General features: G+C 40.3%; 1 protein-coding gene across 3 annotated transcripts in view; it reads right to left on the bottom strand.

Annotated features, from left to right (window-relative positions):
- Window positions 1–8226: 8226 nt before the first annotated feature.
- The window catches only part of RMDN2 (regulator of microtubule dynamics 2), a 52721-nt gene continuing 46886 nt past the window's right edge, over window positions 8227–14061 (bottom strand). For all 3 annotated transcript variants that reach the window (XM_086744755.1, XM_086744754.1, XM_086744756.1), the window contains one exon: window positions 8227–9166. In XM_086744755.1, coding sequence (XP_086600881.1) covers window positions 9113–9166 — 54 coding nt within the window. In that variant the 3' untranslated portion in view covers window positions 8227–9112. The remainder of the gene's footprint in view (window positions 9167–14061) is intronic.

The following is a 14061-nucleotide window of genomic DNA, read 5'->3' as shown; positions in this document are numbered from 1 at the left end:
TTCACAAGCTCAAAGCTTGAGAAGCCAAGGCAAGGAAAGCTAATACAGAATCATAGAATTGTTGGGGTTGGAAGGGACCTTTAAAGCCCATCCAGTCCAACCCCCCTGCAAGGAACAGGGACATCTCCAACCAGATCAGGTTGCTCAGAGCCTCATCCAACCTGGCCTTGAATGTTTCCAGGGACAGGGCATCTACCACCTCTCTGGGCAACCTGTTCCAGTGCTTCACCACCCTCATTGTAAAAATATGTTTATTTACAGTATCTTTTACCTTTGTCTTTACCACCTGCCTGCCAAACACGTAAGGGGCTTCCAATAGGTACAGACAGCTCTATGTTGAGATGAGCCTGCAGTCTTGAGCAGCGTTATCACCTAGCATTTCCTCTCCAGCATGCAAGGCATCTAGCAATACTTTGTATTCAACAGATATTTTTCCTGTCATTCCTCTCAGAGTGAACCCCAGTTAAGTGCTGAATTGTGGCAATTCCTTTCAGGAAGCATTTTTAACTCTGCTCTTGCAAGTTAGGATATAAAATGCTGTGCAGGCAGAATCTTTCTCCCTCACTTCTTAACTCCACACATTAGGGACAGAAATTTCAAAAGGTTCACAAAGTAATTGAGTTGCTTTTTGTAGCTACAAAATGCAGCAAATCATATCTATTTGAATTCCTCTATTAAACTCACAGAGGTGTACATTTACACAAATATTTTTATATGTATATACACACACAAACACAGAAACTGTGGTCCCCATTCAATTTCTGCATGTGTAATTACAGTTTAACATTCAAAATAAGACAGGATGAAATCCCAAATCCATAGCATTCCTATCAAAAGAAATGCAGTGCAACACACAGAAATCAGGATGTTGCAGTGCAGATTAACCCAAGCAGCCTGTTTGCCTTTACTTTGTACCACTGTAGCTGTACTGAACATTTCCTTCTATTCTGCTGCTGTTGGATAGAAGGAAAGCTCCTTCATACAAGTTCCTAAATTTAAGGATTACTTTTCAACAATCCCCTCAACAATTTAAGAAAAAAACAGCACCCCTTAGCTTTCATTTAAGGCTGCCAGTTGACAAAATGGGTCTCAGCTGCTGGGAATCAGGGCTGACCCCCCTCGCAGGGTGCTGCTGATGGAGCCCTGCCCATCCCAGCAGCTGCCGACTGCCTTGCACCCAGCACGTGGCTTTCATGCAGGTCCGTCAGCAGGGATTTTAACTAAGTGCTGCAAGCACTTATGGAGGAAACCGAATAAAATATTGGCAGTTAAAATATATCTCACAAAATCAAGCTACAGCAGTGTTTTCACACTAGTGTTCTAGCTTGATTTTAGCTCGTTTGCTTAACAGTGACAAGCTCTTCCCATAGGAAAACAGCAGTGCATAGGTAAGATGGCAGTGCATAGGTAATGCACTGGAGATGTCTTTTCTACCTTGAACTTTTCCATATAAATTTAAGTTAGAGAACATAAACAAAAACCATTTTTGAAGTAAGGAAATAAGAAAAAAAAAATTTCATTTCACTGTCATCTGTTGCATGCACTGCTGCCCCAGAGGAGGATGCGGTGGTGACAGAGGAAGGTTCTGGAGTGTCCCCCCAGTCTTGCTACAGGGGAGTTAAAGCCCTTGCACGTAGGTAGTTGCAGCCTCAAGACTTAACACACCTTCTCGTCAGGAGTCACCACATCCTGCCTGCCTTTGGTTAGCTTTCCTAGGGACAGCTTCCAGATTTTCTCTTCTAACAGAATGCAGGCAGGTGCCATGAGCAGACACACGGGCTGTGAAACACCCACCATTACAGTACCCGTCACACGTGTCACACACACACTCTTTCTGACACAGATGCAGCAGCGTGAAGCTGGATGCCCCGCAGAGCAGGTACTCACCCCTCCTTCACCTCCACGCCAGCAGCAGCCAGAGTCTCCCAGCAAACTCCTGCAGCGACACAGCTCCTGAGTAACCAACACACGTCCCCCGAAAACACCTTTCACCAGCTCTCTGGGAAGGTTTAGTCCAACTATGTGCACCCAGTTGCCGATTCTCCGCTGCCAGGGCCCACCTGAACCCCACTCAGCTCTCCTCACTGCTCGGTCAGGTGTCCCCACCTCTCCCCCGGCCTTGCTAGGCCACCAGCCCACAGCTGCAGGGAGATGTGTTCCAGCCCCCAGCACCGCTCCCTGCCCGGCCGCCACTCACCTGCTGGGGTGGCTGCTCACACCTGTGCCTACAAATACACTGCTGTGGCTGGAAGTACAGCTGTGCATCTATTCATGTACCTGCACGGGCTTCCTGTGCCTTCCGAAACAGCCTGGAAATGCAGCATGAATGCTTCCCAAGGCTTTGTCTTCCCTGACAGCTCTTCAGGTGCCGATGGAAAGAGTAAAAGAGGCCTAAAAAGTGAAGCCTGGTTTACTGCTTACTGCTCTGTGTGCTCCCCAACCAGTAAACGCTTGGCTGGACCTTGGCTTGGCTCTACCAGTTACTGGAAAACCGCAGACAGCCTCCCTGTTTTGCAATGCCAGCCTGGCAACGAGGGAGCTGCTGCCAGCTTTGGTGGCAAGCAGATGGTCCATGCAAAGACTGCAATGGCTCTCATTGTTGGGAATTGTGCCTCACTGCCCAACATGTTTTTCTCAAACCACATGGGTGAAAGAAGCACTATCAGCCCTATTTTTTCAGATGAGGAAGTAAGCCAAGGGGAGGAGGGTAATAAGTATGATAATGTAAAGCCTTGGTGAGACTGGAGAAAAATTTTGTGGTATGCAATAGGCTAGACTGATCATAAAGCTGCCTTTCCAGAGAATAAACTAATGTCCTTTGGAGAAGTCATGTCGAGTGGACAACTAAATAAAAGTATTGCTCAAATGACTATACAGGTCCAGTTGTTTGTTTTTTTTTTTTCCCTTCAACTATTGTTCTGAATTTCTCCCATGACAGCTGAAAAGACCTGCTTCTCGTTTCATGAATCAACACATTTGGTCACGTAGGAATGGCTGCAAAAGGGACTGAAAGCAACGTGCCGCTGGAACAAGCCGAACCAAGTATCGGGATGTACATGTGCAAATGACAGACAAGGTCAAGTGGGTGCTTTTAAAAACCTCATCCTAGCACGCCTGGGTCTCACTGATGTCCAGGGGTTGTTTTGCCATGTTCTCGATGGCACCAAAATGTCACAGGTAGGTTTTATAGGGACAAATCAAGTGAAACTACTCTTTAGTAAGACAAACACTTTGAAAACAAAGAAGACGTCAAATGACCGTGGGGTCACACTCTCAATTATGGTCTTTTGTGCCAGCATGCACTGGTAATTCTTGCTCAGGGATTTGGGATGAATGCACCAGGAAGACTGTTTTGCTTGAAACTGCCAATACCCATACACTGGGGGTATCAAAACCAGCACACAGTCTAACAGTGCTTTTGTATGAACCCCTTGCCGCACTTTAGAAGTGTTGCTGTAGAAGCATTCTGCTCCTTTACTTTGAAAAAAAAAAAACTGCTTTAACACTTCATATATGATTTTATAGTGCACTATTAAGTAAATTGCTGAATCCACTTTGCTGATTTGCCACGATCTTCTGAACAACAAACAAGAACATTTTTCTCACCTGGGGGCTGAAATTTCATCAGCCATGTTGATTACCTTTATCCACGAACTAGAAACCTGAGCTTAGTTTGGTAGGTTAGAAAGTACATCCAACATTCACGCCCGTCTCCTTTGGACCTGTTTAGGTTACAATATGCCCAGTCAATATTGTGTGGCTGGTTTTTTGCCTCATACAGGTAGGCAATCCAAACCAGCTCATAATCATAAACAAGACATATGAAGAGAGGATAGGTGGTGTTTGCATGCGCGTAACTTGTAGCTGAGTAGCTTACCCCATGGTCACATCAAGGGTCAGTAGCACTACCAAGCACAGAGCTCAGATTGTTCATATTCAAATTCACATTGGACATCACTCCCTCAAATACTTATAGAATGACCGGTTGTTTATTTTAATGAGATTGAGTAAAGTATTTCCTCAAAAAAAAAATTATTAGTGTTTCACATTCTTAGTTCTAGTGCTTCATTTACCAGTGTCACACATGCATGGGTTACACAAACAGACAGGGCCAGAAAAGCTTACTTCTTTTTGTATTGTCAAGACAGTTTGATTTGTTTCTTCTCCAAGGAACTTGGGAGAGCCTGTAAGAAGGGAAAGTGCTGGAAAATAAGAATATAACCTTATGTACAGAAGGAAGGAAAAAAGCAAAGAATAACATTGGCCCTTCAGTCAGAGTTACTCCTTGAGTTTGCACTGGATGAACGCTGCAATACAATTTTGTCTCATTACTGCAGGATTTTCTGATTTAAAGTATGTGTAATGTATCCATCATGACTATTGTGCCCACTGAAAGAAAACACCACATGACCACGCTGCAGGGTGTCCAGCAAAGTTCCAGAAAATTCATGGACCATGCTGGAATCCACAGTACCTCCCCAGAGTTCTAGGGACGTCAGGTGGAAAGTGTTCAGGAAGTGATGGCTGAAGACAAATACATCCAGATAAGCTGATACGTTCAGGCTGAACATGGCTGGATCTCTGGTAGCCACTTCTTCATTGTTTTTCTGTTGTTGTTTTGTGTGGTTTTTTTGTTTTGTTTTGTTTTGTTTTAGTTCAGGCTTTTACTACTATAATAACAGGATTGCAGGTGTGGATTTAGAGTTTGTTTTTTTTTTTTTATTTAACCGGATTCATGAATTGTCACTTTTCTTTCTAAATTGTCAGCTACTCACCACTGTTGGACAGCTTCCTAATTCATTCCAGAAGTCAGTGTATTGATATTACTGCATAAAAATTAGTAAATCACCCTGAGACTCTGGAAAAGGAAAGACAGTAATTGAAACACAGTAGTATGAGAGTGCATCACTGTAACTGTTCCCACAATGTGCCAGTGGCCAATTGCTACAAAAAAAATATATATAACTTGGTTTGTGATTACCTGCTCTTGCAGGCGGACAATCCCAAAGGGATCAGAATACAACGACAGAGCCCTTAGCTTCACCACAAGAAATAAAAATAATCTCAAATATCCAGGAAGGCAGAACTAGTAATTTTAACTGTAATAAAGCACAAGAATCCTTGTACCAGATCGAGGCCCCTGACCTCACCTTTTGCAAACATGTAAAGAGACAAATCCTGCTGGAAAATTTAGTGCATGTACTGGAGCAGAGACCAAACAAGAGATGCCGCAGCAGAGGAGCTGAAGGAGGTAGCAGGCAACACGGCCAAAGCACTACGGCTTCAAACAGCCTGCAGCCCCATCTGCTCCATATGGCTTAAAGGCCCACAGGGGTTAATATGGATAACTTCTAGCTCCTCCACAGAGACAAAACTACGGAAGTGAATGTCTGCTTGTGGATATTTTAAACAAAAAAGAAAACATATGGCCCTCTGGAACTACGCTTGCTGTTTCTCCAGCTGATATGTCACAGAAAACAGATAACCTAGGCCTAGAACTAAATGCAAAAGTTTTATTCCAAAGAGCAATTAGAACAATTTAGGGAATACTCTTCAATTTTAATCTGCTCAGATTAGCAAAGCAGAAACACAAAAAAGTTGAGAATGCTCGTGTACACTAACTAGTAAAAAATTTTAAAAGCACAAAATATCATAGCTGTATAAAACAGCAGTTTCTAACCTGTGCAAGGAATATAGACTCATAGAATAGTTTGGGTTGGAAGGGACCTTTATAGGTCATCTAGTCCATCCCCCCCATTTCTGCAAACTATGAAAGACAACTTAGAATGAACAATTAAAATCAGTCTTTTCTCTCCCAGATGTTATTTTGTGATTCTACACATAGGCTAGTAATAAGCAAAAAATTAAAATAGAAGATTGGGCTTAATTCAGAAAGCTGAAAAGAAAGATCAGTAGTTTCATTTATAAAATCAGAAATTTCTTTAAAAATGTAATTACGTGGATTAAAACTACAGGTGTGAAAAACATAGTCGAGGGCAGCCATGATGCGCATCTTTAAATTAAAGCCTTGAAACACACTGGTAAATGTTTCACAGTACAGATTCATTAGGTAGTCTGGGCCCAAATGCAGAACCAGCATGTGTGGACACAACCCCATCGACTCCAGAAACTCAGCAGGAGCGCCCGTGGCTTGTAGGAGGCTGGAGTTGTGCACTCCCCAGGGACAGCAAGGCCAAGTGCAAACTTAAGAAGTCTTCTAGTCCAACCTCCACCAGAGGATGAACTGTACCTTAAACGTTGCCAGTGTTTAAAGTCTTCTTTGTTTAACTTTTACTTTAAAACTTGTGTAAATGATTTTACAATGTTCTCCAGAAATGTATTGCAGGGTTTTGCAAAGTTACCATCAGGATTATTTTCTCCTAATGCCTAATCTAAAGGTAGGCAATTACTTCTTGTCCTATGAACAGGGGATATGGAGAACAAGGGGGTCTGGGGTTTTGGGGTTTTTTTTTTGTTTTTTTTTTTTTTTTTACTGTCTTCTCTGCAATAGCTTTTTACAAATGTGAATGCTGCTTTAGTCGTTGCTCCTGCAGACTAAACAAACCAAATTCTTTCAATTTTTACACACAAAATGATGTTGTCTAGCACTCTCATCTTTCTTGTCTCTCTGACTGGACTCTTTCCAGTTAGCCCCCATCCTCCTTGAAGTGTGGTGCCTGAAACAGTATAGAGTATTCCAGCTCAGATCTCGTTAGACCTTATTAGGCCTAATTAGAGTAAAAGTTTTTTTCATGTGAATTTAATGGGAAATGCTTATTTATTCAGTCTAATATGAAATTTGCTTTTTCACAAAACCATGACATTATTGACCTAATGGTGGCTACCTTGCCGCTCACTGAAATCTGCACATCCTTTTCCACAGAATTACCACAACTGGCCAGACTTCCTCCATCGACCATCTCTTATTTCAACACTTCCTATTTGCCCTCAATGAAGCAAATCCTACTTATGTTACCTAATTTCTGCAATTAATTTAAATAACTTCCTGTTCTAATCTATTCCTCCAACATATTTTCAGCCTTTATTGGCAATAATTGTTTGTAAATCTATTGCACAATCCAATCTATTTTATGAAGTGTATCAATTAGCATAAAAGTGATCTAAGTAAAGGTCTCCTTATTACATCCTCCTAGGTGACAGTGAATTGCTAAATCAACCCTAAGTACAAAGCACTCTTGTAGATCCATTTAAGATCACTTGCTTCCTGCAAGTGGCTATGAAAATGTCAAAAGCAGTCTTTACCAAATGCCCCTTCCAAAAAAAAAAAAAAAGAAAGAAGACACGTCACCTTTGCAGCTTCTCTGTTCACAAGTCAACTATTCCCTCACAGAAATAATTATTTGATAGGATTTATCTCGCATGGTATTTCCCCTTTTCTCTGAAGTTGTATATATAAAAAAGAGAACTTTGGAATTGAAAAGAGGAACAATTTTCCCTGAGAATGAACATTAAAAACAACTAAAATTCATATTTCAATTTGTTAAGATCTTCAGATTAGTGAAAAGCATGAAGATAACGGCAAGAACTCAGAAGTAGTTCTGAACTTTCAGATTTTGTTCAGGGATATCTCATAGTAATGCTTGCACGTCTGCAAACATATTTTTAAATAAAATGTTTGAAAAAGTGGACAGCCCTACTTTATCTCTGTACTTTACGAGGAGTCATGGAGCCAGGCTAAATTCAAATGTAACTCTACACATTTGTCTTCTTCCAGCATCTATTGCCTTCTGTTGTTAGTAGTTAAAGCTCACCCTTACTATGAGATGTTTCAGTTGTACGCATACATACTCCTTCACAGCTGCCCAATTTTTACATCTTTGTTGTAGTGACTGTAGTTCCTACTTGCTAATTTCACTGTTGTCCATCTGTCCAAAATTAAATCCCTGATCACTAGTTCAATATACTGGTGCCATATGAGTCCTCCTTGTCTTAGTCATAAACTGGTCCATGTCGTCTTACACATCAAATAGGTCAAGGGAACATGCAGTTGTCCTTATCCAATTGTATTTCCTTTAACAGAAATGTTTGCTTCTTCCAGATACACTCCCTTGCATCTAGATTAAGACTCTGAATTAAAAGCCGGTGAAAACTGGCCTTTATTTTTCCATAGAATTTGGTGAATTCTGGATCTGTCTGTGGGTAAACAAAATTCTTTCCCTACCTGTCACATTTTATTGAAAACCTTGCTGTCCTACACACTCAAGACAAAAGTAGTAGGTCTTTAATTAGTCTATTTTTATATACAGATTATGTTATATAGATAATATAAAAGGTTAGTGGTGATCACATGCTGGGCTAGGTTCTCCGAAGGCACACCGATGCCACCATGCTAGACAACTGTTCAAAGAGAAACAGCTAGGATTCACAGACTTGATGGAGCTCCTGTAAGAAATCCATTAAACATTACAGCTGTAACTGATTCATCTAAACCACTTAGTTTCATTGGTCTGATTTTTAATATTGTACTTAATGTTACAAATAAAATAAAACTTTAATATTGAGTTTATAAAGTTTTTACATTTCCATGCAAAACCAACAGTAGGTTGCCTCCTTTGTGGAGGCAAAAGCTTTTTCTTTAACTTCAATGAGATTCTAATTTTATAACAGCAGAGAAATGTGTAAACATAAACATTCATTATTTTCTTTTGTACACATCTGTGTAAATTAGTTGATACAAATATAATTTACTATAGAAACATTTTGTTTGTTTATTTTTGCTATACATAGTTCTATGCTGGCATCACATAGTAGTTGATTAATCTTTCAGAGTGAGATTTATGTATTTTGCATTCCAAGTCCCAGTATGTCCATTGCCAGCAGTGGACTTCATGTTCAGAGAATCAGACTCACAGTGTCAGCAATCTAAAATTAAACTTCAGTAGAAGATTATAAATAATCAAATCAAAAATGAATGCATCATTTTAATCTCTTAATCACCAGATGCTTAAAGGCCATGACCCAAGCTAGCCAAAATCAATGACATTTTTCCCATTGACTTAGCTGGAATTCACCTGCAGTTCCCAGTCACTATAGAGTCTCGTTTTAGTTTTGCAATTTTATCACAGCGTGAAGAGTTAAAAAGTGTGTAGTATCACAGCTTCAGTGCAAGAAGTAAATCCTCTAAGTCTTTCTGGGCCTCTTTATCCTGAAAGAAACAGACAATCATGCATCAACTTAAGATAGGATAAATCCCTTCATTTGCCTAATACGTGCCTATCCACATTTCTTCGCTAACAGACATAACACACAACAGCAACAGCCACAGAATGTACAAGACCACGTAGTAAGTTAATTTATCAGTGATTGCAAAAATACAGTTTGAAGTGAAAACAAGAGCCAGATGGCAGCCCTCCCTTTACAGCTCTGTTAAAGCACTTAAAATGTTAGCCACAGACAGCCTTCTCAGCAGACCAGTAAGCCTGTCAGCTTAGGCCGTAACTTTTAATGGTGTACTTTGCATAAAACTACTGCCTTGCCTTATACTTTATGTAAGCTTGCAACCCGACTGTGTGCAGTTTTTCTACAGCTATTTCCGTGATGTTTGCTAATGATTTATGATGCAATTAACAAGAAAACATTGGGAAATATAATTAATGACATTGGTTAGATTGTGGTTTCAGTGTGTACAGCCATACCTACCTGTAATAACCACCACAGACTGACTACACCCTCGGTATCTCCCATACTGGTGTTGGTGGGCTCTGCCTATGCTCTGGGCTCATGGAGCCAAGGGGGGGGCAAGAGGCAAGTAATCTGCTACGCTCAGAGCCAAGACTATATTGTACCTCCTAGGACAGAAGGGAAAGGCTCCTTTTAGGCTGACGTGTAAGCGGGGGGCTTTAAACCAAACCCAGCACACAGACTCTCTGACAGTAACTAGTGACATATATTTTGGCTGTTCCATGTATAATCTGTTCAGAAATGGGTACATGCATATGAACATGTAAATGCAGTACAAAAATTCCATTATTCTACTTATTTTTGAAATGTCTCTTGGATATAATCCACTTGCTTTACTTGCCACTTAAAAACTTCTAGCTTGCAAAATACACCTTGGTTTAAAATCACATTTCTAAAAAGTCAGCAACTCATACCTGTAGGCTGGTATGCGTCTAAACACCCAATACATGCACCCATGTGTGTTTAGCAGTGCGAGCCAAAACCTTTGGCACATCACAAATTTTGTGCAAGTATTTCTAATGACAGACACCAGTATTTCTTTCCCAGATAACGCCATAGGCAGTTCTGAAAGAAAATACTGTAGACAGACAGTGAAGTAATCACCAAATTTCAGGATCACTTCATTATCCAATCAACTGTAGAGCTGGAACAAAATACAAGACATTTTAAAATACATTTTACGGGTGAAGAAATTCCTGCTTCTCTTTATTTTGGTTAGTTGTCTGTAATGTCATGGAGGAATAGAGAAGAATATTGAGATGATAGAAACCATATGCCAGACACGTCAAAGTACATTGTATTATTGGTCTGGATTAAGGCATTAATACATTAGCTGGACACTTCTCTTGGAGTTGCTGCCTTGCTCCCACTGGCAACAATAGGCTAAACTATCTGCCTAATCATTTATCAGAGGCCTTAAAAGGCACACACTGCAAAGCCAGTAAGCTCTTGCCAAAATACTCTAACAGAAGGAAATGTCACACTGAATTCAGCACCCCTTAAACTCCACATCACTACAGGCTGCCTGGAGCACTAGCCCATGGCTCTCAATAAATATTGGAAAACTCAAAATTTGTATCAATATGTTGATTAATTCAGGGGAAATACACTGTTTTCTGTACTGACTCTTGTCAACTTGTGAAAATGATGCTAAACTCCATTAAACAAAAAAGTTAAAAGCCAGATATTGTCCCATGCTATTAAGAAAAATGAAAAAGATTTCATTGTATTTGGTCCTACTCTTTTCACACTTTTCTAAGCTGAAAGTGATAAAGATGCAGGTTTTCTCATATCTGAACGGTGTTCAGCATTTTATGGATTGATGGGATTCTTTACTAACTTTGCAGGATACAGAATTTTAAAAATATATCTCCAAACAACTTTGTACAATCATCTCTCTCCTTAGAAGCAAAGGATTGTATTAGGCAATGAGCTTTAACAAGTTGCAAAGGTCCCAAAAATATTGGGCAATCTTTCCTGAATCTTCCCCTGGGCTTAGGAAAAAGAATGAAACAAACCCATGATTGTTCTAAGAACGAGCTGTAGCAGAAACTGTAAACACGCAAAGCGTCCTACCTCTAGGTTGCCAGTTCTGAACAAGACTATATCAGCAAAAGCAGGAATTATTATTGTTGCAAACTATTTAATGGGCTGTGTTAATTGAGCCAGCAACTTCCAGTCAATAATAAGAACTCAGATGGCAAAAGCATTGAAAAAAATCAGTAATTGCACTAAAACCAAAACTGAGAACAGTCAGTGAAGGGAACTATTATGTCACCTTTGGACAGAGTCTGTCCAGACCAAGAGGTGTGTCACGCTAAAAGGAGAGAGAAGCCACAACTCTGTTCAGTGCATCAGTCTCCAGCTTTAAGGATGAAAACTTCATTGCTGCCCAAAGCTTGACTGTTAATAGCAAGACAAAGCCATAAATCCTGTATTTGGCCAACTCTCTTTCTCACTGACTTCTGGGTCTGTGGGTTTCTAAAAATGAACAATAAGACAGGCTTTTTTTTTTCCTTTTTATTTTATTTTTTTTTTAAGACAGGCAGGCTTTGATCTCCCTTCAGAGCGCAGCAGGGAGAGGAAGAGGTGCAAGTCATAGGAGGAATGCAATATATTTGTGTCAGACCCATTTGTTCACCCTGAGGCTTAGTTCAGCGCTGACTGAATACACAGCCATTTTCAACCTTGACTTTCTACTGTCAAGGCTCACATTTATTAAACACTTCTCATATCATTTTTAGAGTTGAATATGAGTTCAAAATGTTCTGCAAACTGCTACACAAAAGGTATTCAAATTACAGGGTCAGTGACTGTATTTTCCCCTCTTCCTATTTAGTTGCTTTTCTTTTATGTTTCAGCATCCACAGGGGATACGCACAGGAAAAAAAAGATCTGGGAGGCCAGGGAATGAATAAGGGGAAAGAGGGAGCTGAAAACAAGAGCAAGACGGAAGAGAGAGCTGGTGGGAAAAAGGGAATGTTGGCTTAGCTGGAGGTAGCCCACATTTTGACAGTTGAAAAATTTTACTGATAAATCTATGTACACACAGACATACACATATAAATGTGCATGTAAAAATTAAATGGCAATTAAAGCAGAGACAGAAAGATAATGATTTTACCTTCCATCTCTGCTAATTACTTCCTTATGCGCTAAACATTCAACCCAGGCGCTGCACATGTGTGCTCTTGTTGACAAAGTCCTAACTGTCAACAGAAAACGATACACCCCTGTGACCACAGACAAGCTGGCTACCCCAGCCAACTATAACATAATTGTGTGCAACCACTGCCAGACCCCAAGCTGACATGCATCCTGTAGGGTTTCACTGAAGTCAGCGGGGCTGCCTGGTATATTAAATGAGCTGGGCTGCAAGGGTGGTCCGGAGCCGTACTTTGATACCCGGTAACAGCAACGAGGTGCTGAGAGCCACTCTTGCTTTCGGGTACAGCTGTATCATTCCTTCACAGCTCCAGGAAAAATCCTGGACTGTAACAGAAGAGACTCCCAAATATGCACAAGGATCGTTAATTAGAGACTAACAGCTCTTGTGGACAATATAAATCATATAAAGCTATACGCTATCCATTCGCAGTTTCATGATAGACTCTCACAGATAGTGTGACTGTAGTAGGCATTAATTTGCATACAATTGCCAAATACTGTTTTTCCCCTTAGACATTTCAATAAACCAATGAATCATCCGCTTGCAACCTTCTGTATGACTGCTGTATGCCACAGGTGAGGGCACTTTATGTTCTTTCATATTTTCAGTATCTTCCTCTGCGGATGAAAAATGACTTTGCACGGCTGTTAGGATCAAGGCAAGCACAGCTTTAAAATACGTAGCTGACAATTATTCCACATTTTCTGATTATACTTTAAGTAGAGGGAAAAACACCCTTTCTCACCCAGAAGACTGTGAATAAACACTTCAGCTAGTTTGAAGACTGCTGTTGAAAAATTACAAAACAGCAGAATTCAATGTCAAATAATTAATAGTCATGTAAAATTTTTATCCATTAGTTATTTTCTAACTTAAAAGATTAAGTTTCACCTGTAATCTGGTTTCCTTTTACTATTGTACACACTGTGGAACTTTTGGTGCTCAAGACATACCCCTCTTTCTGTCCAGCTGCAATCCCCACCATGGGGATCTACAGCCTTTTTCCTTCTGTGCAGTCACCACTGAAATTGCTTGAACACGATCACGCTCAGTTACAGCCCCTTTGGAAAGATGCCTGTTGAGGCTCTCCTTCACCCTGTATATTGACCCTGGGACAATCTATTTCAAACTCCTGGAAGTCTGACTTTCCCTGGACACTGCACAAAAATGGAAAACCAACTGCGAACCTCTTAATCACGTAGAGCACCATCACCTCTGTGAGTACTTCTCCCACTCTCCCCCTGCACTGTCCACACGCCAGCAGAGGAGATACACTCCACACTTTGAGGAATCATCTGTTGATCAGTCCTGCTGCACTAAGAACTATGCTAAAACTGTGTTACCTTTGATAGGATGTTGAAGTGAATACTTTGTGATAAACTAGTCAATTTAATCATAAATATAGTAAGCTCAGTATTTATCAGGATATATTTTTATCCTTATGTACGAAACTACTACACTACAAAAAAAATCTCTAATTTTTTTGAATTGTTTTTGGTGGAGGAGAAAGAATAAGCAGACAATGCAAACAAACCTTTTGGCAAGAACTTCAAAAACATGCAGATGGCAAATCAATCTGATCAGTAAGATAGAGAAAAACAGACTGTATTCTCTGAAGTGTAAAATAATGTAAAATATAAGAGATCACAAATTCTTTTAGCAGCTCTTTTACAAAGGTCTCATTTTTGTAG

The sequence above is a fragment of the Chlamydotis macqueenii genome, chromosome 3, assembly GCF_036417535.1.
Source record: "Chlamydotis macqueenii isolate bChlMac1 chromosome 3, bChlMac1.mat, whole genome shotgun sequence".
NCBI lineage: Eukaryota > Metazoa > Chordata > Aves > Otidiformes > Otididae > Chlamydotis > Chlamydotis macqueenii.
This window is presented reverse-complemented; position numbering and strand designations above follow the sequence as displayed.